The sequence below is a fragment of the Triturus cristatus genome, chromosome 2_2 (genome assembly GCF_964204655.1).
Source record: "Triturus cristatus chromosome 2_2, aTriCri1.1, whole genome shotgun sequence".
Taxonomy (NCBI): domain Eukaryota; kingdom Metazoa; phylum Chordata; class Amphibia; order Caudata; family Salamandridae; genus Triturus; species Triturus cristatus.
The window spans coordinates 546,217,624-546,243,478 of record NC_140582.1 but is presented as its reverse complement, the minus strand read 5'-3'; the positions used below and the strand labels follow the sequence as shown (position 1 = coordinate 546,243,478).

General features: G+C 41.6%; 1 protein-coding gene across 1 annotated transcript in view; it reads left to right on the top strand.

Annotated features, from left to right (window-relative positions):
• The window catches only part of DCHS2 (dachsous cadherin-related 2), a 1,150,696-nt gene that overhangs the window by 304,153 nt on the left and 820,688 nt on the right, over positions 1-25,855 (top strand). Inside the window, exon 4 of the mRNA XM_085641695.1 lies at positions 11,087-11,278. Within this exon, the coding sequence (XP_085497821.1) occupies positions 11,087-11,278 (192 nt within the window). The remainder of the gene's footprint in view (positions 1-11,086; positions 11,279-25,855) is intronic.

Below are 25,855 nucleotides of genomic sequence, written 5' to 3'. Positions count from 1 at the left end.
AAGATGGTTACATTACAGCGCTTTCTTTATATTCTTGGTATGCTTTCTCTTCATGTTTCCTTATCCACATTGCGCCTTATAGATTCCAAAATTAAATCTTCCATATGGGGTCCTATTAAACCTTGTCTAGATATACATAAATTAAATGCTCATCATTCCTATGGTGGTCTCAGTCTTCCCTCCATTGAACATTATACCATTGCCTTGCATTTATCTCAGCTCTCATACATGCTCCAAGATAATTTAAATACACCACATTGGGTCCATGTTGAGCGTCATCTTCTCTCTGCAACAAATGGTCTTGCAGTTTTATATGGATCTGGTTCAAGCCGAATAGATCCACGTAACCCCCTATTGTCTGCAATGCGTAAAATACGGCAAAGAGCGCATCGTATCTTGGGCATTAATTCTCGTTTACATGTAAAGGCTCCTATATGGAACAACTCCAGAATACGCATTAAAGGTAGAAGCTTTCTATGGCCTCAATGGAAATTGGCAGGCATTCTCACACTAGACCAAATTCTCCATGACGGGGATCTTAAACCTCTATCACAGTTAATGGATGAATTCAACTTACCCCTGCTGCAGCATGCCAAATATGATCAACTTAGAAAATCTCTTCTCAAAGCTCTTGGTTCCACACCTTGGTCATTATCTATATCACCAATAGTGTTTTATTTACAAATTTGGGGCAAACAGAAAGGTGTCATTTCAGGTCTCTACAAAACAATTACATCTCAATTATTTTCACACCCATTATCCTGCGATCTCCGACATAAATGGCAAACACGTTTACAGACTTCTTTTTCAGATATGGAATGAATATACTAGATGGTTTGGATAAGGGAGCTCGAGAAGCTCGTTTAAAGTTTTGCTTATTTAAAATTCTACATGACTGGCATTGGTCTCTGGTTAGATTATATAAGGCAGGCTTGTTACCACATTCCAATTGTTGGAGATGTAATGCTTCTGGATGTGATATTGTTCATATTCTTTGCACATGTCCATTGGTTAAACATTATTGGTCTTACATAGGTCAGACCTTACATAAGTCTATCTCACTGCATTTACCCCTTTCCACAGCTAATATTATATTACATGATTTCAGAAATGATCCCACTCTTTCTAAACCACAATCTCATTTCCTACATACCGCGCTTGCAACTGCTAAAATCTGTATATTAAGACAATGGATATCTTCCACTCCACCATCTCAAGAGTCCTGATTATCTGCTATGATTCAAAATGCTTCGCATGAAAGGATTATATATAATATTCAAGATCAACTAGAGTTATTTTCACAGATATGGAATCCTTTTTTACTTTCTTAACATGTTTGTATTTGTTATCATTTAGTTTTTAAAACTTGATTGTATTTGCTTTTTCACTCTTTCCTTTATATATTGTTATATATATTTATTGTCCTAGATAGCATAATATTAAATATTGTTCTATATATGGATTTACTTTTTAATTTCTATCATATGATCCTTACCCTTATTACTTGTATTTGAGTTTTCTTGTATTTGTTTAATGATTCTGAAATGCTAATAAAAAAATTTCAACACATAAGAATTGGTTTCTTGTCTCAACAACTTTAGGTGAAAGAGCCAGTTTTTCCCTAATGTGTCTAGCTGTGGCAGAAAGGACAGGTCTTCATCCACAAGGACACTTTTAAAACCTTAATCATTAGACTGGCGATAGAACAGGTTGTCTGGACAGATGTTTGCTTCACAGTAGGTATGACAAGGCTTCATGTTCACTCTCTGCCACTTATCAGAGTCACATCTTCTATTAATGCACTCCCCTTTCCTACCATGAATCACTTACACTATTCATTTTTTCTTCACCTATCCTCTTCACCTTCTTATGTTGACTGTCCGGTGGTACCTCTGAAACGAGGGTAAGAGACCTGAGTCTTTGTGGAGCTCCCCCATCCAAGATCTTTGCCTTCTGTTGCTGAACTCGTTTTCGTTGGCAATAGGACTCTGTGTACTTATTCCCTGCTATCTAGTGCTAAAGTACTCATGCACTCTCCCAAGAACATGGTACAATTTGCATTCACCTGACGGTATATTTAATTTACTAGTAAGTCCCTAGTAAATGGTACTAAATGGACCCAGGGCCTGTCAGTTAAATGCAAATAGTGGGTAGCACTTCTCATTGTGCCACTCAATAAAGTAGTCATTTAAAACGTATCACAGGCCTGCCACTGCAGCCTTTTAAGCCTTTAGTGCAGTTTTAAACTGCCATTTTGACATAGCAAATAAAACCTTTTGTCAGGCCTAAAGCTTCCTTTTTAAAACTTATAAGTCAGCCCTAAGGTAGGTCCTAACCACTCATAGGACAGGGTGCATTGTATTTTAAAAGTAAGACAGGTATACTTAAGATTTACGTTTCCTGGCAGTGAAAAACTCCTAAAGTTATTTTTCCTTGTTGTAAGATCTATCTCTCTCATTGACTATCATCGGGCTACCTTATTACATTCAATAGTTGATAACTTTGGATTGTGAGTAGAGAGAGATATGCTGTTTACACTCAAATAAATGGCCTTTTAAAATCCTCTTTAATCATACAGCCAGATTTTAAGTCACAATAATGACAAATGCCGCATTTAGAAAGTTTAGGGCATCAAAAACAAAGTGAAAGATGGAATGCTTGGATTCATCTAAGCTGCTTGCGATCGCTTGAGCCGCATCCCAATCCATTATTTTTTGCCTGCCATTCCATCTGGGTTTGGACTCAGCTATAGGTACATAAGCCTTTCCCATGCTCCAATGGAAACAGTCCAACCCGAACTGCCAGGCCTGGTCCTTCCTGAACTGAAACATAAGCAACCCAGAACTGGTTTCAACCTTATTAAGGGCTCATCAGCCAGGAGGAGATTGATTGCAGTGGCACATTGAGCACACAACCTGTGTCTGGGCATATCTGTGACACTTAGGGAATCAAAAACAAAGTGAAGGATGGAATGCTTGAATTAATTTCCGCCACTGACGATCGCTCCGGCCGCATACCAATCCATGATTTTTTGCTCACCACGCCACCTGAGTTTGGACCCAGCCATATGCATACAAGCCCTGCTTCAATGGGAAGAGTCCAGCCCAACCTGCCAGAAATGGTCCTCCCTGAGCCATACACAAGCAACCCAGGACCGGTGTCAACCTTATTATAGGCTCATCAGCCAGGCATAGTTTGATTCCAGTGGCACAGTAAGCACATGACCCACCTAACATTAGGCCGCATACTAATCACACAGGATTTGTATGTCAAAATTTACCTTTTTTTTTAATTACAATAGCTTTGGAATAATGGTGGTGGTGATGTTTTGTATGAAAAGGTTCAACTAGCCAATATAGCTTTCAGTGAAACGTGATAGGCACAACAGGTCAGATCCATCCCTGCTTTTAAAGACTCTAGAAGAAGAACATTAAGGAAAGCAATTACACCTACGGCCATATTCATCAGTTGTGGTGAACTTAAGGAACAGTTACATGGATAGGTTATGTGTTTGATTGCATAAATCTGATTTTTTTTTGTCAAGATTCCCAGAGACATGACTGCTCTCGAGTGTTGTGCCCAGAGTAAATCTAACAAGTCAACTATCTACAAATAAAGTACATTGAAACCACTATCCCTTTGTATGCAGGTTTCTGTAATTGCTTTGATTCATTGGCATCTTTAGGTGCGGTTCATATGGGTTATTGTCTGTAGTACCCCATTTTGCGGGCACTGCGCCCATGCATGCTTCAGCTGTTGAGCAGTCGTGATCAGGTCTTCGGGGGGGGAAACAATGGCCCTCCTGTGGTTTAGCTCAAGCTTTCTCCAGTGGCTTCTGCCTCTACATCAATGCCGGCTCCTCGAGGGAGGGCTGCAGGGTGGTGAGGCGGGGCGGGGGAGGGGCAGGGTGGGGGTAGTAAACTCCAGAATGCAGCCCAACGGAGTTGTGTGTAAAAATAAATAAATAAATAAAATGAATTACATTGTGCGCGCTACAACTCCAAATCGGCGATGCAGCGCGCACTGTAATTCATTTTATTTATTTATTTATATACACAACTCTGTTCGGCCGTATGCCGGAGTTTACTACCCCCAGCCTGCCCCTCCCCCACCCCGCCCACCGCCCCACAGCACTCCCTCGAGAGCCGCCGCTGCTCTACATCCACATATCTTGCAAGCAGAGCACGAATCTGAAGAACAGGTCTGGCGGAGGTCCACACCAACTTTCATTTGGGAGTGCTATACCCTTGGAGTGAGAATTGTTTTTACTTATACTGTAAATACAATCTTATGCCTCAGCAGGGTTGTAAATCGGTCCACAAATGTATATTACAAACGAAACAAACAATCTTATTCTAGCATGGTTTAGTAAATAAAATATCGCCCATGCAGAATGGTAATATTTCATTTTAGTGCCCACACCACAAACGGAATTGTCTCTTGGCTCACTCATGGCAATTATCACTTGTGTGTCTATTGATTTAGATCCGATCTTAAAGTTGTATTAGCTTTTCATTGGCAGCATAAAATGAGCACATAGAATTATGTTTATTTATTAGATGACAACAAAAGGGCTGGGGTGCAGCCATCAAATCTGCAAATTCTGGCCAGCGGTAAAATATGCCTTTCCTAAAGAACCAGTCATACCTTGATGCAGCATCCGATAGATTTATCTTCAAGTATTTGCACAGCTCTATTTGATTTTGAAATGAATTTGTTCACTGCCATCACAATGGCGGCCTACCTTCTTCCTCATAAAGCTCCATTAATTCTGAAATGCCCATATTCTAGTTACCACGCTATAGTGGCAGATAGTTATCATTATCCTCGTAATAATTGGAATACCCTTCTTCTTTACACCGTGATTTAATTCCACTGTGGTTTAAACAAAGCTCTTAAATCTTGTCCTTTTGCTCAAGCCTTAGGCAACATTGATTCTCCTCATTGTGTTTTGCATGACTTGCTGTTTTACCACAAAAGTAAGAATGTTTCAAGCCTATGGTGGCTCTTCCTTTCAAACAATCATTGATTTTCTTTAACCTCCTGAAAGGAATGTACATCACGTTATCAAAGAGCCGACGCCTAGATAAACCCGCCCACTGCCCCTGGAAGTGTCTGCTGCAGACACCCTTTGCAGTTTAACTCACATAAGTGAATCTCTGCGAGAGGGCGATTAGTATGTGTCAGGTTACTTTGGCGGAGCCTCGCTGTGGCGCCCAAACTGCAAAACTGCTTAACCTAAACTCCTAAAAGTGTTTTTATGTAGTTTTTTGTCATTAACTTAGAGGTTGTAGCAAACGCAAATTGCACTGTCTGTGATCCTCATGTACTTAGTTGCTCTTGACAGAGCATTCGCAGGTACAAAATATATTGATATGTCAAGTTAGGATATTGGTAATGCGCGAACAGCGGTGCCTTAGTCGACAACCATTTGCATATTCCATTAGAAGTGGATTTAAACAATAGGAACATAAAAATATATTTTGTGCAGTTAATATAAAACGAATAAATAGGTTATGCTGAAAAAAATGGCATGTACAAACCAATTAGCCTTTACCGGAAATTTAAAATGCATTAACTGAATAGGAGTTTTTAAAATGACATTTAAAAAATGAGAAATAAGAAGTTGTTTAAAAATAGGAATTTTAAAAAAAGGGAGTTCTACTGAGACAGCTCATTAAAACCAAGATTGGTTGGTATAAAAAAGGTATACAATGGAGGGAAAGATAAGTTATTTAAAAAAGCTTATTGGCCACAATAATTATCATATTACTTTTTTATGCCTGAATGATCCATGCACATTTAATGTGAATTATTAGTTGATGGCTTGTTTTATGAAGTTCTGGTTTGCTCTCGGTTGGTCACATCACACCAATGGAAAGTTGTTTGATTCGATGTCCTTCCTGGACATCTTGTCATGTGTGGTAGATAAAACAATTGAATGTTTGAGGGATCTCTTTCTCTGATTTCAGATGGTGGATTACATCGAGTCTAGCGTGTGCTTGTGAAAGAGGCTAGCTACCCTCTTGAAGTGGGGGACGGTCTTGTGACTTGCTGTGAGAACGAGGCCTCTTTCAAGAGTCCCGCATTGGCAGTTCTTCTGAAGACTAGCGTGTTAGGTTGGTTTCTCCAGTTCGAGCTCCAAGCATTCCAGAGTTATGTGCCCTGTGGTTTTATCGTTCTGCTTTAGTCTTTGATTGGGGCTACGTTTTTTGAGGTATTTTGAGCAGTACAAAAAACTTTGATTATACCACATAATGGTATTCTGTTATCTCGACCACTGGGAGCCAGTACCGATGTTTAGTGATGTTTGTCCGTTTTTTAAGGTTCAAGCAAAGTTTAGATGCTTGGTTTTGTATTATTGCTTTCTTCTGTCTTGCATTCCTAGCATTTCCTAATTTGGACTAAGTTACAGCAATTCATTCAGGTTATCACCTACGCCCTAGTGCGTTTGAGGCACTGACTTGGCAAAGGTGAGGGCGGGTCCTTCTCAGCATCATGCATTAGTAATTGGTGTCATTAATATGTGCTGACATCTGGAAGTCGAAGGCCACGCTCCACGGAGGGAAAGGGTTAGTTGTCAATTTTTCTTTCTATGGTAAAGTCACTGTCCCGCCACTGGGTGTGTCTAACAAACTTTTGTATGGTTTAACCATCTCTAGCACTACACCACTTTTTCCATTTGTAAATTCAATATCATAAACAAAAAAATATTCTTTTATCCAACAATGGGCAGTAGCAACAGTGCTTCTGTCTGCAAGTAGTTAAACCTGAATATGAACACTAATTAGCAGTTATGTGTGTTAATCGAATAATTATTGGATGTGTTTATTTCAGAAAGCATAAATGTTTAGGGGCATTTCACCACTGCCATGCTATAGCCATGTACTACCCGAACAATGTAAATCTACGCACATTGGTTTTCACTTATGTTTAAAATCATGATTTAAAAAAAAAAAATCAAAAACTTCAAGGCTCATGGGAGCCTGCCATTGTCGAAGTTTTATATAGATACTAAAGAAAGTAAGCTTTTAAACATGCTTACCGATAGAGAGTGTAATGTTTAGAAAAAAGCATTTTATTCTTTTTCTACCTTCAAGAGGAACACATTTTTCCCAATAAGGAAAATTTCTTCCTTTCAGCGCCCAATAATTTTGGGTATATTCCCTTCCAACTCACACTGGGTATAAAAATTAACTCCAGCCTGTGAGGAGTAAATCTATGTTCATTATCAAGACAGGAATGTGCCTTGACGATGTTTGTGAATATACTCAACAAACAAATTTGTCAGTGCTCACAGATTTTATAAAGCCTTCCCACCTTGGGATGCCCACTACCTGCCATTTACTCCCAACTAATACATCACCATACTAACATACAATCAAATGTGAAGGAACATTCACATTATGTCATTTGCACATTCTTTGGAAGTTCTGTGCACAAATGGCTTTGTGAATCATGTCTGTGAAGTAATCATTACATAAGGTTTGTCGTTCTGAATAACTAGAATGCTGTCCCAAGAAAAGTATAACTTCTAGCAAATGTACTATGCTTCTAGAAGAATTTTAAAACGTTATTATAAACCAAATGTCTTGGAGGATGTCTATAGACTTAAGTGTCTTTTTGACCCTGAAAGGATTTCCACCAAGCAATTGAACAGCTTGCGTGCCATGCCAGCAGCATTCAACAATTGTCCTGTGAGATTTTTGTTGAAAGGACTTTTGACCTCAAATCAGAAACACTTTTGTCAGAAATGTGAATTTTCACCCATCCTTTGACTCATTATGATATTATGGGGCATTCAGCATTATTTTTTGTAGTAGACTTGACAACGTTTGCTTGGTAGTCCACCAAACCTCTTTCATTCACTCCATTCCTTTGCTGAACTTGTTTTTGTTCGTATTTGAATTGTGTGCACTTTACCCCTGCTAACCAGTGCTGATGAGCTCCTGCTCTCTCCTTAAAACATGGTAACATTGACCAACAAGTAATTTGCTCATTTAATTATCTTGCAAGTCCCTTGTAAATTATACTTATTGTACCCGGGGCCTGTAAATTAAATGCTACTAATTGTCAGCAGCAGCCATTGTGTCGCCCACAAAAGTATCAATGGAAACCATGTCCTAGGTGTGCCACTGCAGCCTGTAGTACAACTTCGACCTGGTAAAACAAAACTTTAGCCTAAGTTTTACTTATGCTTTACATGTCCTAGAAGTGAAATACTCCTTAACTAGTTTTTCACTGTTGTAAGGCACTCTTTCCCATGGACTAACACTTTGCTTACCTTGTTACATTTATTAAGCGCTAACTTCAGATTGGAAACTGATAGAGAAATTATGTTTACACTCAAATGAATTGTAATATAAATCCTCTTTGATTGTAAAATCTGATTTCAAGTTACAATTATAAAAATGACACTTTTAGAAAGTTAAAAGAACAACTGATGGATAGAATGCTCAACAAATCAAACAATTACCCCTAGTCACTGATCAGGGTTTAATCCATCATTTTGGTTACTCACCATGCAACCCCAGTTTGGACCCAGCCATATAGAAATTACTCTTGAATCCGCTCACCATGGTAACAATCCAGCCCGACCTTCTAGGCCAGGTCCTCCATTGACCAGAAACAAGCATCCTGGGAACCGTTTCAAGTTGTACCCTTCCCACTGAATGTTTGATTTGTTCTGCATTCTGTCCACTAATAAGAATTTGTTTCTACCCAAACAAACCCTCTACAGCATCATTAGGATAATGAGAAACTGGGGGAAAAACCTAAACTTCTAGCCTATAACGTGCATTGTACATGCAGCTCTCTGATGACAGTTCATAGATCACTGTGCTATATTAGGATTGTAATTTAGGAAATGTAAGTAACAAAGTGATCTCTGTGACAAAAGCAATAACCCACTGAGCTATCTACATAAAATTCAAATCTGTGATCTGCATGGTACACATTCTTTTCAGCAAGCTTATTAACCCTCTGTGCTATAAAGCAGTCACTAGACAAAGCCTCATCTCTCTCCAGCAGTTATGTTAATCACCAGAGTTATTCTGATATGTGTATTGCTGCCTGACAATTTCTGGATACACAAGGAACTCTGCAGCATATCATTTTATAGACCAGAAAGGATTTCAAAACACAATGCTCACCAAGCTTGGCGCCCTGTGCGTTGGCACCGGACACACTGCCCGAATGCAAGCCCAGCTTCCCTGAAACAGACCAATGACCAGCATCAATTGGACCTGCCATGGATTTGCTTGAAGCCCTGCTGCTAGCAGTTCTGATCCCCTTGAGGTCCCCTCTAGGTCCTGTATCATTGGCTGGCATCAGTGAGAATTCCTGAAGAAAAGGTGAAGTTACAAAAGTAATGGGCTCCTTGGAAATGTGAAGTGCTGAGAATCAACTGCCTGTGACGATCGTCATTGTAAAGCACCAACAGGACCTGCTCTTCGCGCCAACAACAAAAATGACCAGAAATGTATGACCTGCACTTTGTGAGAACTGTACCTGTCTGCGAATCTTCAGAAAGGACTGGCTATTCACGTTACAGCAATTACTGTCCACAACACTTGACCTGTTCCTCGCCTTCTTGCGGCCCCCGACAACCCAAACTGAACTCTTCTCGCTGGACTTGAGAAGGTAACCCTTCAGCGGGCCAGACCTGGTCTCTGTACCTGACACATGCTCCATCACAGTCGGCCTGTACTTGTGACTTTTCACCAATGTAGCATGACCAGAGGACAGCGAGTGGTGCTGTGTACAGACAGTCAGAATGCACTTCTGAAATATCGGAACATGAGGATATAATAAGCTTAACATATGGAATAGATCTGTGTCTTTTTCACCGGTATTTATTTCAATATGAACGGCGTCTCATTGACCAGTTTTAATGAAAACACTTAGGAGAGGAGACAATATAAGTTAACTGTCTTGAAGCAGGTGGTCCTATTCTCTTTAATCCACCGAAACGCAGCAAAGGTTTGTTGCTGTTAAATTTGTGTAATACAGAACCACATCTTCCCAAATAATTCGTTTTTTTGCTATGTGTTGTTTCTATTTATCTTCACGAATTAACTTTTTTATGACAAATGTGATTGTCTTTGTATTGTCTCTTCCAAGTTTTTTTTACTACAAAATCTGTTAGATTTATGTTTTTAAAGATCTTTTTTTTAACTGCAATTTGATACATTTTTAATCGAATGTTTTCATTAAATTGAATTTATAAAAGTTTCGTCATCCCGCAAATTTGTGTTTCCTTTAAGACTGTTTTTATGCATGTGAGTGTATATGAAGTGGTTGAAAGATAAGTGAACCTAAAGGGAATTATACATCTGAGGTATATTTAGGGGACCCCATTCTACCTTCAGCCTCACAAAAATGGGCAGGAAGGTGCACTTTCCAACAAATACTGTACTGCGTATGGCAGATTCATTGGAGTATAATTTAGGACTTGGATAAGTTTGTTTAGTGCATATCTGATTACTTGTGAAGCTCCAAAACTCCTAAACATGTATCTCTTCATGAACAGCAGCCATATTTACATTGCATCCCCTAGGAACAAACCACGTTTACAACATTTGCTTGCCAATACTCGGTACACAATTGTATGTTACACGTACAAAACACATCTTTTCACTTTTGTGTCTTATCTTATGTCTTGTCTTTTAAATAAATGCTGAGTACAGCCTTTCAAACACATTCCTCCCTATGTTATAGACCTGAAAGAAGTTTTATAAACTAACCCATTAGAGTGTACGTGATAAAACTGCAAATTTCAGCCTACCAGGGGCATGCAGCATCCTTCCAACTTTAACGTTGGTTCGGATAGGCTCTAGTATCTAAACACTATTTAAACTTAGGGCCACACTATTACCCGCAACAAAATCTTTTACTTTAATAAAACCACACCAAACCACAGCATTACAACTGTGTCATAACCTTCTAGTAAAAGTTTGTCTTAGAAAAAAGCATGACTTTAAGAGGTATTTCCTACTGCTTGATATTTTAAGGGAATCAGTTATACTTTCTGTTGAGCACATCTCTGAATTAATACATTATTTACAATGAATCTATTGTTCCATAGGTCAAAGCAACTGATGAAGATGCTGGTTCATTTGGCACAGTGGAATACTTTCTCAATGACAGAATTAAAAACGACAAAGAATCCCTTCTGTTTAGTATTGAGACTGCTACAGGTCATATCTGTGTATCTAAGGATATCAACAGGGAAGACCATCCTGCAAGTTATGATCTTTTGGTTAAAGCAAATGATGGGGTAAGTGACATGCAAATGTTTTATAGCTATTCATAGAATAGTAGGTGTTTCAGTATTACCAGACTTGCTTCTTCCCATACGTCACTTGGACAGTTCAATGAAAAGGCTACAGCGGATCATCATTCTATATTTATGGCATGTGGTGATTTGCTATTTTGTATCAAAGTGTTATATGCTGCTTACTTGATGCTTTTCTTACTCTGATGAAATGTTGTGACATGCCTGTCATGTTCACTTGATGAAAGTATGATCCACATAATGCAAATAGGATATTCTCCATGTTGGTTCATGATATATAGATAATAGCAGAAGATATACATTTCTACTCCTAAATGTAACTGATAAAAAATAACCTTTCTGTTGGAAATGGCCCTTTCTAGGGTGCTTTCTGCGACTTTTTGCTTTTCTCCTTCCCAGTTTTTCACTGATCTAGGTGCTCACCATTAGCATGAGAGCACGATTGGCTGATTTGAGTTAGCTGTAAGTCCCCTGTTAGAACTGGGGGTCTCTAATTGGAAGAGGTATGCACCTTTGACCAAGTAGGGAGCCTTGATTCTTGTCAGGGTAAGGAGAATGCACACTTTAGATGACACCTGCTCACCCCAATGGTAGCTTGGCACGAGCAGACAGGATTATCCCAAAGGCAATGTGTAAAGTATTTGTACTCAAAACACACAGTCGCACAGAGATAACACCACAAATGGCCACCACACCAGTTTGGAATAATAAAATAACTTTATCTAAACTAAACAAGACCAAAATAACAAAAATTCAACATACAGGCAGTGAAATAGCACATAAAACTGTTATTTCCAAAATAAAGCTTGTAGAAAACAAATAGCTCCACCTATGATGTTGTGACTGCAATAAATCCAAAGCACGGCACCGACCACAAGGTGCGCGGCATTGGGCACGGAGTCACATGGACCCCCAAACAAAGGGTACCTTGGAAAACGAAGTCTAGGACAATGCACGGTGTTGTGGAGGTGAGGCGTCTGTGCCGAGGTCGAGCCCGGCTCCCTGGCTGCCACGGAGAGGAGAGGCGTTGTGTCTGCCAGGAGGCGACGTGTCAAATCCAGGTCCGGGAAGTCGGTTGCATCGGCGGTGAGGCGTCGGTTACGGTGAGAGGATGTGAAGTTGACGAGTTAGTGGAGTGACCCTCAGCCGTTATGGGCGTCGCAATAACAGGATGCGTGAGCTGGCGATGACGGAGTCGGTGCGAGCTCTGGCATCAGAAATGCCGATAACTGCAGGTGTTGGCAGGCATTAAAGTGTGTCAGAGCAGCGGTTCAGGATGGGCGGTGCATCGTGCACTTCATGAGCGGTGCCCCTGGCCTAGGTGCAGGTTGTGGTGTCACGGCAGCTGCACTGACACCATCGGGGATTGATTTTCTTTCTTCTTTTAGGCTTCGTCCAGCTCCCAACAGCAGGGACAACCTCCAGAGACCCACAACTGAAACAGACACCTCCTGGCAGGACAGAACTCTCAGCAGCAGAGTTCAGGGGACCTGGGGATGAAATCTTTGTGCCCTTGAGACTTCAGAACATGAGGTGAGCAAACACAAGTCTTTAAGGATTCTTCATCAAGCAGGTGTCTCTGCAAAGTTCCAGTCTTTGTCCTTTCCGTGGCAGAAGCAGCAACTGCAGGCCATCCCCACAGAGCACACAGCAAAGAGGCAGTACTCATCCTCACAGCTCTCCAGCTCTTCTCCTTGGCAAAGGTTCCTCTTGAGTACAGAAGTGATCTAAAATTCTGCTGTTTAAGGTCCACTTCTTATGCTCCATTTTGTCTTTGTTCTTCTTTGTGCCAGGGTGTCTGAGCCCAGTCCAAACCAGTTCTCTCCTCACAGGTACAGTGTGACCACAGGGGATGGATATAGCATTGTGTAAGTGAACTTTTTTCCTCTACCTTGTCCCAATGGGAAGTTATACTTGGAAGATGTTACAAAGTATCTCCTATGCTATGGGACAGATAGACTTTCAATAGTGAAAAACGGAATTGCCAGTATTTCACTATCAAAACATGTCACACACAACAGTATATGTCCTAACTTTCACATACACTGCACCCTGACCATGGGGGTACCTTGGGCCTACATGAGGGGTGTCTTACATGTAAGAAAAGGGAAGGTTAGGACCTGGCAAGTGGGTGCACATGCGAGATCGACATGACAGTTTAAAACTGCATGCAGACACTGCAGTGGCGGGTCTGAGTTACATTTGCAGGGCTACTTAGGTGAGTGGCGCAATCAGTGCTGCGGGCCCACTAGTAGTATTTGATTTACAGGCCCTGGCACACTCAGTGACCTTTACTAGGGACCTACCAGTAAATCAAATATGCCAGTCAGGGAGAACCAATTGCAATAACAATTTACACACGGATCACTTGCACTTTGACACTGATCTGCAGTGGCAAAGTGCCCAAAGCATCTAACCCAGCAAAAACAAAATACAGGAAGTAGAGGCAACAAGTCAGGGAAAACCATGTTAAAGGTGCCAAGTTTAACATCCCTTGTCTAGGGTTAAGACATATGGCCAGGACATGTACCCCGAATGCTCCTCCAAGGGCCTGCAGCATTGGTTGTGCCATCCACGAAGGTGGCTCATCAATCATGCCACAGGTTTACCCTTGTGGGGCCTGTGTCCGCAGGTTACTGTTACTCGGCTTGGCAATTAAAAAGGTACGTGCCAAGGTTCTCCATGTCTCTTGCTATATTAAAGTTCTCCCTGGGGACAGGGTGTGATGTTGGGAAGAGGTAGGGCATGTGTGTTACATGCAAGGGTGGTGAATGGCACCGCGTGGTGTGCTCAGAACAACAGGGCCTGCTTCTTGCAATTGATTAGCATTGGGGAATGTAGGGAAAGGCTATTGAGCAGTATTTCTGACGTGAAGAATAGCAGCAGTATAGTATTTGATATAAATGAGTTCCTAATGGCGAATCTTCTCCAGTATTGTGAGTGGATTCGACATTACATATGTGGAAATGTCACTTTGGGAAAGTGCGCATTTCGATGCTTGTGGGTCTGTGTGCCTGTTTCTATGACATATGGGTCCTGGGAGGGCAGCTACATCTGTGCATTCCTGATAGAAGGCCATAAACTATGGGCTCAAGGGAAACTGTAGACCTCTAACTCTGAAGGACCTCTCTGGGTTGGGGCCCTGGAGGAGGAATTTGCACCTGGATTCCAAGGAGCAGGTTCTTGGCCCCACTAAAGATAGTGATCAAACCGCCCAGGGTACGATGGCAGAAAGGACAAAATTTAGAGTGGCATGTGCATTTCAAACTGATTGCATCTTCAAAGGCCATTGTGGGTATAACCAAGTGGGATCTGGCCTCCGATAGTCGAAATATTTTTGGATTTTAAACCACAATGCTCTGATTCGACACTGGCACATCAACAAAAGGATTCATTAGGGCAGGAGGGCTGCAAATGGATTTTCCACAAACCTGTGGTGTCCTGAATCTTGTCGTGCTCTAAGAAGGGGACTATCACTTGGTGGATTTTGCCTGGATGTTGCTGGTCTGCAGCTAAGGGTCAACTGTTGTGGTGCGTGCCCCTAAGTACACTCGAAGTGCGGGTTGGCTTGTCTCCTGTACACAAGATCCCTGGGACATAAAGGATCTCCCAGTTTCCATGGGATAGTAAGGACCACGCAGTGTGCGGCAGAACCAGATGGAAGTGATCAGTGGTTGGGAGAAGGATCGCCCTGACGTACACCATCATCACACTGTGCAGGGGAGTGTGCTCATAGAGATCAGCAGCCCACCTGCAGTGCGGGTATGTGAGGAGTTTGAGGAGTGCTGGGGAAGGTTGCAGAGTCCGAAGGGCACGTGCTTGCCACCAGGGGACCTGTGCTAGTTTGCACTCTGGAACGTGTGGAGTCCAAGGAGTGTTGGGGGAACTGAGCTGAGACTGTCTTTGACCTCCAGATCAGGAGGACAATAGTGCCTGACTTCTTGGCCTCCCTTCGAGGCACTGGTCCCTGGACCCACTTCACAAGGTACTTTGTTGTGGAGATGCCTTGTGGGAACCTCCTTCTGGCTGTTAGGAGCTGTCGCATGTCGCACCTCTGTTTGAGAGGAAACATTTCTCCAGACTTGGAAGTGCTCCAGTTTCCTAGGTCACAACCTTTGGTCTACAGTGGGGTGGGTAGCATTCCCACACTTGCAGGTGCCACTGGGTGCCTGGAGGTATAATCCAGGTGGACAAAACTATGTAACTGTTTATTTCCATTTTAGATGATTCTGACAATCTAATCAACATAACATGAGCAGGGATAACACGTATCATTGGCTGGTGTAGTTGAGTGACTGAGGGGCTGGGTCGCGAGGCATAGTCAAAGACCTGTGATTGCTTGACCATTGTAACTGTTGGGGATACGCGATATTGGGGAATGTCGTGTTGGATGAATACCCATGATTAGGCAAAATATGTTAATGCTGCTAATCGGAAAGTTCGACAATTGCATATAACTGTAAACTGTATATACAATGTGTATCTTGTTTTGATTTAAATGTGTGTGTGATACAGAGACCAGTGTTTTATACATATGGTGTGGAGTCTTTTTTGTGGCATGCACAGGGTGCTGCAAGGGTGGTGTTCTGCCGCCAATACTTTATACGTGGACACTGAGGATACGTCTAACTTCTCTGTGCAAAGCTACCCAAGGGGGAGCACAGGTTATCAGACATGTGTATCATACTCATCTGGTCTAAGGCGGTGGATTCTGACTGGGTTCAATGAATCCCAACCAGCCAGAGACCGCTGAGTCTAACACTTTACTTACTATTATCAAAAGATGAGTGGGGAATTATACCATTGGTGAAAATGGGGGTTTAGTGTCCGTGGTAAAATGTGCTCAATTTCTAAGAATAAGATTTTAGGAGCAATTAATCGCAGAAACAAATTTCACGATCTTATCACTCCGTGGTTTTTGGCCCAAAGGCATTTCAACAATGTATTCCTTTTTCAGATAGGTTTTCCAGGTTCTGTTATTATAGTTAAACATTAAAGAAGTGCCACTTCTGTAATGCAATTGACTTTATCTATGTTACATCCTTAAGCCGAGAAAAGTAACATGAATGATTGAATAAGGACATAAGCACTATAGGGGTCCTGAATTGGGAAACAGAAAAAAGGTGAAAGCACAAGAATAATTTATTGTTGACCAACAAAAGGGATAACATCTTTAAAGGTAACCTTAAAAATGTAGCACTGTCATAATATGTGTTCTTCAAACTTAAACCATAGATTTCCAATTGTGTAGGTTTTTTCATTTCCATGTGTAGATCTTTAGTGTCACTTTCCACAATATTATTGTGAGATAAAAAGCTAATGTTGTGCAATGTCTCTTTCAGTTGTTATAGGAGTGCCTTACTTAAATAGTCCCCTCCATACTCCAATTTGCAACTCTGCCTTAAAGCACCAGATTATTTTCTAATCATTGATTTTGAACATGTTCCATAGCTGCAAAACTTTAGTTACCACAGTCCAAAGAACATACATGGTTATTTAGGTTCAATGTACTCCTTAATTGCAGAAATTCTTACTGAAGCCTCTAAGAGAAGCAAACAATGTGTATTAAACCTAAGAAAAAATGCTCAATAAAAGGAAAATGACAAATTAAATGGATTGCCTTTCATATAAAGTTAGTGGGTTTGATTCACTCATGGCGGAGGCCCCGAAGTCATGACAGGACCTCTGTACTGCAGTTCCTCATTGCATGGCTATAAATTCATTATAGGACAGGAAATCAAAATTTTTCCAGGTTTAACAGATTATAGCTTCCTCTCTCAGCTGATCAATAAATTAACAAGGCCTTGCTAAATGTTAATAAGGCTGGTAGTTATACTTGCATTGGCTATTCAAACCCACTTTTGATATTATTTTATGTAAGTACAAAGTTATCACAATTCATTTCAATTGAAATAGCTATCCATATAAATAATTGTGTAGTACAGTTGTGTACATTTTCCATTTATTTAATATAGTTTATTAATTATGCTAGGGAGATGCCAGTCACATTAACCTCACCTAATGCTACCTTCTGCAGCAGCCTTAATTCTTCTGGTGAGCCACATTTGAATTAAGTGCCTGGGGAGATGTGACTTGCTAATTTTTAAACCTGAGCCTGGTTGGTAAAGTGGGATTTATTCAGTTTGGACACCGAGGCAGTACAGATTTGCAGTCGTGTGACTCCAACCTTGTGTTGTCTTCTGAGGTGGTCTTGATGCTGTTTGTGGTTCTCCTAGAACTGATGTGCCTGGGGAGTAGTGGGTGGCTAATTTTCAATACTGGGCTTGACGGAAAATGTCAACCACTTCAATTTAGCTGATCAGAGAGTGCAGGTTAGTGATTGTCTGCTCAGGGTACATGGGCTTCCAAAATAATATGTCTCCAACTTACTCTGACGTTTGAGGTGGTCTTCATGCTACTGGCAGGTCTCAGGGGACTGATCTGCCTGGGTGACAGTGTTTGGCTAATGGTGATTTCAGGAAAAGTGAGCCTGCTTTTGATTGGTTGCTGAAGGAGCTTGGGTTAATGGTCATATGATTACTACCTTGCACTGACTTCTGGGACGATCTTGATGCTTCTGGAAAACCTTTGGATAATGATATGCCTGCAGGCGGTGGTGGCTTAATCTATAATCTTTGACCTGTTGGGAAGATCGAGACTACTTCTGTTTAGCGACTGATGGAGTATTGGGTCCCAGTCACTTGACCCACTTCTTCTGGAGTGGCCTTAACATTACTGGCAGGACTCACCATACAAGGTAAACAACTTGAGTCAACCTTAGAAAGACAAACATATTTCAGTACGAGTATTTACCCTTTAAATAAATGTCTAGGCAACAGAAGCGTGAACCCATATGTGCACTTTCTCAATGATTCAATAAGTGCATGTATACCAATCACTGTCCTATGCCTGGAGCTTTGAATCATAATAAATAGCAAGTATTCATTCAACTCAACCACTCTTTTTACAGACCTCAGAAGCTGAGAGCCCCCTTGTGCTGCTGCCAAACAGCGTGCAGGAGTCATAATCACAGTGGTGAAAATGGCTGGGCTACTACTCACCCTTGAATAATCATACTGTAGCTGCCGAAGCAAAGCTGGAGACTTACAGAGTTTCTTGGGTTTTCTCAGGTACCAGTTGCAGTGATTAGACAGGATGGAGGCAAGGGCGTAAAGCATGCCCCTGCAGCGCAGAGGGGAACCAACCCTTCAGCGGCTCCAAACCAGTGGCGTAGCTCTGCGGTCCCTGCCTTTGCCACCCCGCAGCCACGCTGAAGATCCCGCGGCAAACTCATGTAAGACTGGGTGGGCGAGGCGTCCCCTCCAAAACTCGTACCGCCCGGGGCAGACCCCACCTTGCTACGCTGAAGCTCCAAACTCATCACGAGACCCCTTTTCAGGCCAAATCCAATTTATTTATTTGTGTGATATGTTACACTCATGGGCCCCTATTCAGATTCTACAGGGGGGGGTGTCATCACTTTTTGGCGTAATGCCACTGGATCGAGGTTTTCTGCAATCAGTACATCGGTAAATATGTTTGCAATCCCTTTTTAAAATGTAATTTCCATGCATTTCGGTTTCCACTGGGTACCACGTTGCATTAAGCAGTTCTGAAGAACAACTTTGTCAGAAGTTATGTGTCTTTGATTAAGCCCCCTGTTAATACTCTGAATTAAACCTGTGCATTTTATGCTAGACGAGATTTGAAAAGTATGCGGGATCACAGTTGGGAGTCCTCTTAATTTAGTATCAAGCAGTAATCACTCTGAGAACTTAATTTATAACTTTGATTTAATGTGTCTCTTAAATCTTAATATCCATACTGATGCATCTGGAGCAAAATCTGCTTATAGCTTGCAAACATTTAACCTAAGTGTTCAAAAATTGGTGAACTGCAGCAACATTTCCATGCAAATATTTTCAATGAATAGTGTTATGTTTATTATAAAGAATATTTACAATGATACATCTCTTAAGATAAAAAGGAGCTGCTTCTGTGTGATTGTAAAAGGCAATTAGGCTGAAAATGAAATACATTCGTTGTTTCCCTGTAAATAAACGCGTATTTCCTTATGAAACTTGATATTTCTCAGAGATTTTGTACAGTCTCAGTGTCTCTGAAATATCAATGGGAATAGGCAGAGCACCAGCTATCTTTAGTTCAATACGTCACCGGTTTATCTTTTCCAAAGCATGTCACAGATATAATATAATTTCACAGCATTTGAAAGAAAGCTACTTGGTGCTTCCGCAGAAACCCAGAAGGTGCCAGAGTGAACTGGGATATATAGGGGCGCGTGACATTTTGATCATCTGTTTTCATTTGTTAAAATTCAAAGATCAGAAACAAAAAAATATTGCTTTTGCTCTGCTACAAAACCATGGAAATCTTCCCATCTCCGGAGCCCAACGCTATCTCTCCTCAGGGGCGGACTGGAAACAGAAACCGGCCCTGGCAAACTGCTAGGCCGCCCCAGGGAGGCGAGGGGGGTGAGGCCGAGCTGTTTGTTAGGGCCGGTTTTGTTACAGGGCGACAATATGGCCGACCCCGGGTAACAAAACTACCCTCAGGGGCCGAAAACCTGCCCCCACCCTGGCGGCCCACCTGGGAAACGTGCGGTGCCCGCTACGGCCAGTCCGGAATCGTCCCTACTGCATAACAGGCTGGAGTGAGAATAGTAAATCTTACGCCTCCGAAGTCCAACAATTTCCCTTCTGTTGTACAGACTGGAGTTGGAATAGTGATTTTGACCCCTCCGAAGTCCAACGCTTTCCCTACTGTTGTGCAGACCGGAGTAGGAATAGTAAATGTAATCCCTCCAAAGTCTAACGCTTTCCCTACTCTTTATAGTATTTTTCATAAATATATTTTTGGTGTTTTACATTTATGACATTGAATTTATTGTATAGATTAAGGAATATATTTTATTAAATTGTATACATTCTTTATGGTTTTATTGTGTATGTATTTTATATATATATATATATAGATATATTTGTTTTATTTTCACAGTGATACATTTTAAATATTAAAAAACATAAAATGTCAAATAAATAATTCTATTATGTTAAAATATATCTGTCTATAAATATATAAATATATTTATATAAGCAAACACATATAAATGAATTAATATCTGTTTTCATGTTTATATAATTATATATTTATACATAAGGACTGTTTATAATGTTGGGCTGATCTATATGTATATATTAAAAAAGTAAAACATATTTTTCATAATTTAAACATATTTTAATAATGATTTATCAAATAAATATAAATATTTATTACCTAATTAACTTACAACCATATACCCCTACAATCCCAGCAGCCCACACCAAAAATATAACTAAATAAATCATTATTGCACAATATACATAATTATTAATCAATGGAAATATTAATAATTATTATTAACTAATTATATTTAATGATTACTTAATTATTTCCCACCCTACACCCCTCCAATACCTAGCAACCTGCACCTAAAATAATAATACAATAAATCAATATGATATAATGTACAAAATGAATATCAATCACACACTTACTTAATCATTATTAATTAATTAGAAATTATGACTTAATTAACTTTGTAGCCTATCCCTGCAAACCCACCAACTTGCCATGACATTATAAGTTACCATAAACAATAAAATATATTTTTTTAAATCACTTAAAATTACAAACTATATATTTTTTATGACAATTATGCAAACAATAATACATAAAATTAATATATGCACTAAAACATTAAACTAATCAAAAAACAATATTTTAAACAACTATTGAAAATTATATTAAAACAATGATATTCTTAACAACAATATTACTCCTTAGAAAATGATATTCTTGACAATGATATTTGCATCATGAGATTTTTTATCACAATTTTCCCCCCCAATATTTCTCTCCCCAGAAATAACCTCGATATTGTGTCCAAATACCTGTGCAGTGGGATAAGAGCGTACCCATAGCTCGGTTTGTTTCAGCATCACTCTGATGTACAGGTCTGGTTTGTCACGGCACGCAGGCATCATGTCCTCTTCTTGTGTTCGGCCCTCTCATGGAGAATGGACCAACTGCTTGTGTCAATCCACTGTTCCCGTTTTTGGGGCTAGCTTTTTTTTTGGGGTCAATCGTGTTATATGAGGGCTTGTGTTTTCAGTCTATCTCACATATTTCTGTCCGTGTAGCTTCTATTCCTTCCCACCTGCCTCCTTCCATGTTGCTTCTTTTACCTCCCACCCCTTACCCTGTGCTGTAGGCCACAACGCTCTAAGCCACGCCACTATAATATATGCTGCTGCACTTTGCACCACTCTACTCTACACCACTTTACGTAACTGCACTATATACCACTGCACTTGATGCCACTATACTCTACGCCACTGAACTCTACTCTCCAACACTCTACTCAATGCTACATCACTCTACACCACTTTACTGTGCACCATTATACCCTACACCACTGCACTCTAGGCCACTAGATTCTACGCCACTACACTCTACGGCATTCCACTTTACACCACCCTATGCCACTGCACGCTATGCCACCTCATTATACGCCACTGCACTATAATCTATGCCACTACACTCTACGCCACTCTACTGTACACCACTTTATGCCACTGCACTCTACACAATTGCAATTTACTCTATGCAACAGTACTCTGCGTCAGTCCACTCTGCACCACTCTAATCGACACCACTGCACTCCACTCTAATATCTACTGCACCACACCACTCTACTCTACACCATGGAATAGTGCACCACTCTAATCTGCCCCAACATATGCCACTGTACTCTATGCCACTGCACTGTACTCTACACCACTCTACGTCACTGTACTCTATGCCACTACACTTTATGCCTCTGCAATCCATGATACTCTACTCTGCACCACTCTACTCTATGCCACTGCACTGTATGCCACTGCACTCCACTCTGCACCACTCTATGCCACAGCACTCTATGCCCTTCTACTCTGCACCACTGCACTCTACGCTATTCTACTCTGCAACACTTTACTCAATACCAGTGCACTCTACGGCACTGCAGTCTACGCTACTTACTGCTCAGCTCTACTCTACACCACTCTACTCTACACCACTGAAATCTACTGACCTGCACTCTATGCCACTCTACTCCACTCGGCACCACTCCACTCTAATGCACTCTATGCTTTTGCACTCTGTCATGCACTCTATGCCACTCTACTCAACACCACTCTACATCACTGCACTCTATGCCACTCTACTCTACACCACTCTATGCCACTACACTCTATACCACTGTACTCAACACCACTGCACTCTACACCACTCCAATCTACTCTGCACCACTCTACTCTATGCCACTGCACTCTACGCCACTTTATTTTGCACCACCCTATGCCACTGCACTGTACTCAACCGCATTCTCCCCTGCACCGTTTTACTCTATGCCACTATACTCTACTCCACACCACTGTATTCCACACCACTGTACTCTATTCCACAGCACTCTGCGTCAGTCCTCTCTGCACCACTCTACTCGACACCACTGCACTCCACTCTAATATATACTGCACCACTCTACTCTACACCATGGGACAGTACACCACTGTAATCTGCACCAACATATGCCACTGTACTCTATGCCATTACACCTTATGCCTCTGCACTCCATGATACTCTACTCTGCAACACTCTACTTTAGGCCAATACACACTATGCCACTCTACTCCACACCACGTTACTCTACACCACTGCACTCTATGCCACTGCACTCTATGCTACTGCACTCTATACCACTGCGCTGTACTCTGCACCACTCTATGCCACAGCACTCTACACCATTCTACTCTTCACCACTGCACTCTACGCTATTCTACTCTGCACCACTTTACTCAACAACTGTGCACTCTATGGCACTGCAGTCTATGCTACTCAGCTCTGTTCTGCACCACTGTACACTATGCCACTGAAATCTACTGACCTGCACTCTATGCCACTCTACTCCACTCTGCACCACTCCCCTCTAATGTGCTCTATTCTATTGCACTCTGTCATGCACTCTACTCTACACCACTCTACCCTCTGCCACTCCTCTGTGCGCTACTATACTCTGTGCCACACCCCTCCGTACAATACCGCTCTACGGCACTCCACCCCACTCTACTCCACACAATGGTTCTCTGCTCTAAGTCACTCTTCTCTACACTACTTCATTCTATGCCACTTCATTCTGTGCCACTTTACTCTCCACCACTTTACTCTACGTCACTCCAAGCCACTCTACTCTACTGTACATAACTCTACTCCACTCTACATAACTCTACTCCACTATTTGCCATGCCACTCCACTCTGGTCCACCCCTATCTACTCGATGCCACTACACTATATGACACTCTAATCTACTCCACTCCAGCCCACTAAACTCCACTCCACATAACTGCACTCTACACCACTCCACTCCATGCCACTTCACTCTATGCCACTTAAGGCTACTCTACTCCAATCCATTCTGTGCCACTGCACTCTATGCCACTCTACTCTGTACTACTTTACTCTATGCCACTGCACTCTACTCTACCCTCTATGCAACTACACTTCACACCACTACACTCTACTCAGCACCCCTCTGTCACAGCACACTACCCCATTCTACTCTGTGTTACTGCACTCTACACCATTCTAATCTGCACCACTCTATTGCTCTCCACTTTATACTACTGCAATCAACATTGCACTACTCTATGCCACTCTAGTGTAGGCTGAACCACTCTACTCTACACCAGTGCACACTATGCCACCACACTCTATGCTACTCAACTCTACTCTGCACCACTCTACTTTATGCCACTTCACTCTGTGCCACTCGACTCTGCACCACTCTTCTGTACACCACTGCACTTTATTCCACTCTACTCTGCTCTGCACCACTCTACTCTAATGTGCACCACTCTACGCTGTGCCACTGCATTCTATGCCACTCTGCTCTGCACTACTCTACTCTATGCCTCTACACTCTGCGCCACTGCACTCTATGCCAGTCCACTCTACTTTACTCTATTCCACTCCACTCTATCCCACTCCACCCTCTGACGCTCCACTATATGCTACTCTACTGTATCCCACACCACTCCACACAATACCACTCTAAGACACTCCATCCCACTCAACTCCACACAATGGCACTCTAATCTATGTCACTCTACTCTACACCACTTTCTTCTATAGCACTTCACTCTGTGCCACTTCACTCTACGCCACTCCAAGCCACTCCAATCTACATCACTCTACTCCACTCTACGCCATACCACTCCATTCTACTCCGCTGTACTCTGCCCCACCCCACTCTACTGCATGCCACTCCAATCTACGACACTCTGATCTACTCCACTCCACCCCACTAAACTCTATTCTATGCCATTCCACTCTACATAACTGCACTCTACACCACTCTACACCACTGCACTCTACACCACTCCACTCTATGCCACTTCACTCTATGCCACTCAAGGTCACTCTACTCCAACCCACTCTATGCCACTTCACACCACTCAGCGCCACTCTATTTAACTCTACTGTACTTTACTCTACGCTGCTGTAGAAAATGGCCAAGCCAATAGCTCTCAAGTAGGCAAAACCTATTGGCTTTGCCAATGCTTGTTTATATGTTGCAACTATGCTTCAAGTCCACTCCAGCAGACTAATGCGGATTCTAATGAAGGGGTCATAGGCTTGAATGAGCTGCTTGCAACCACTGAGATTCAACAGCTTTTGTGAAGTTTTAAAGAATACCTGTGGTACAAGGGGCATGCAGTAGCTGAGAATAGCCTTGATTGCAAGAGGAGAAGATTTACTTGGTTGTTGATATTTACTGCTCCAGACGCTATCTCTACACATAGCAGAATGAGAAATAACCATGAGAACCCTCTTTCTCCAGCTGAAATTCGACCCAGTATTCCCTTTTCAATGGGGGTTAGGCTCTCATTGGTGTAGATGTGAAGTAAGGGAAGATAAGTAAGTGAGGAGGGTGGCAAAGGGAAGAGGATAATGAGGTCTAAAAATGTGGAACTCTACAGGCTCCTCTTTGCCTTAGAAGATGGTCAGATGAGGGGTGGGGATCACTGCCAGGCTTACTGCTGAATCGCAAAGCAACTTTACCAACCAGATTATCTTTTTGAGGGAATACTGGGAAAGTTATAATTGAGAGAATTGCTATCTCACCTGGTGAAACTGCTTCACTTAACTTGTAATTGGGATTAAAGTCTCTCTGTTCTCTGTTTTGGTCTGGAGGGTTCTTCTAGATAAGGTACGCTAAAAAAGTACTCCAAGACACATCTCAATTAATAACATCTATGGAGGTGCTATTGTGTTCAAAGTCCAGGTGTATGGTCCTTCTGCATTCAGTCCATTGATTCACAGGAGACTGGTAGATGATATGTTCAACTTTATTCTTGCATCTTTCAAAAACCTTTCTCAGCCCAACCAATGCATTGCGTCCTCATCACTGTTGCATATGATTTCGGACTAATTTCTTCTATGTCCAACTGTAAATAATGTTT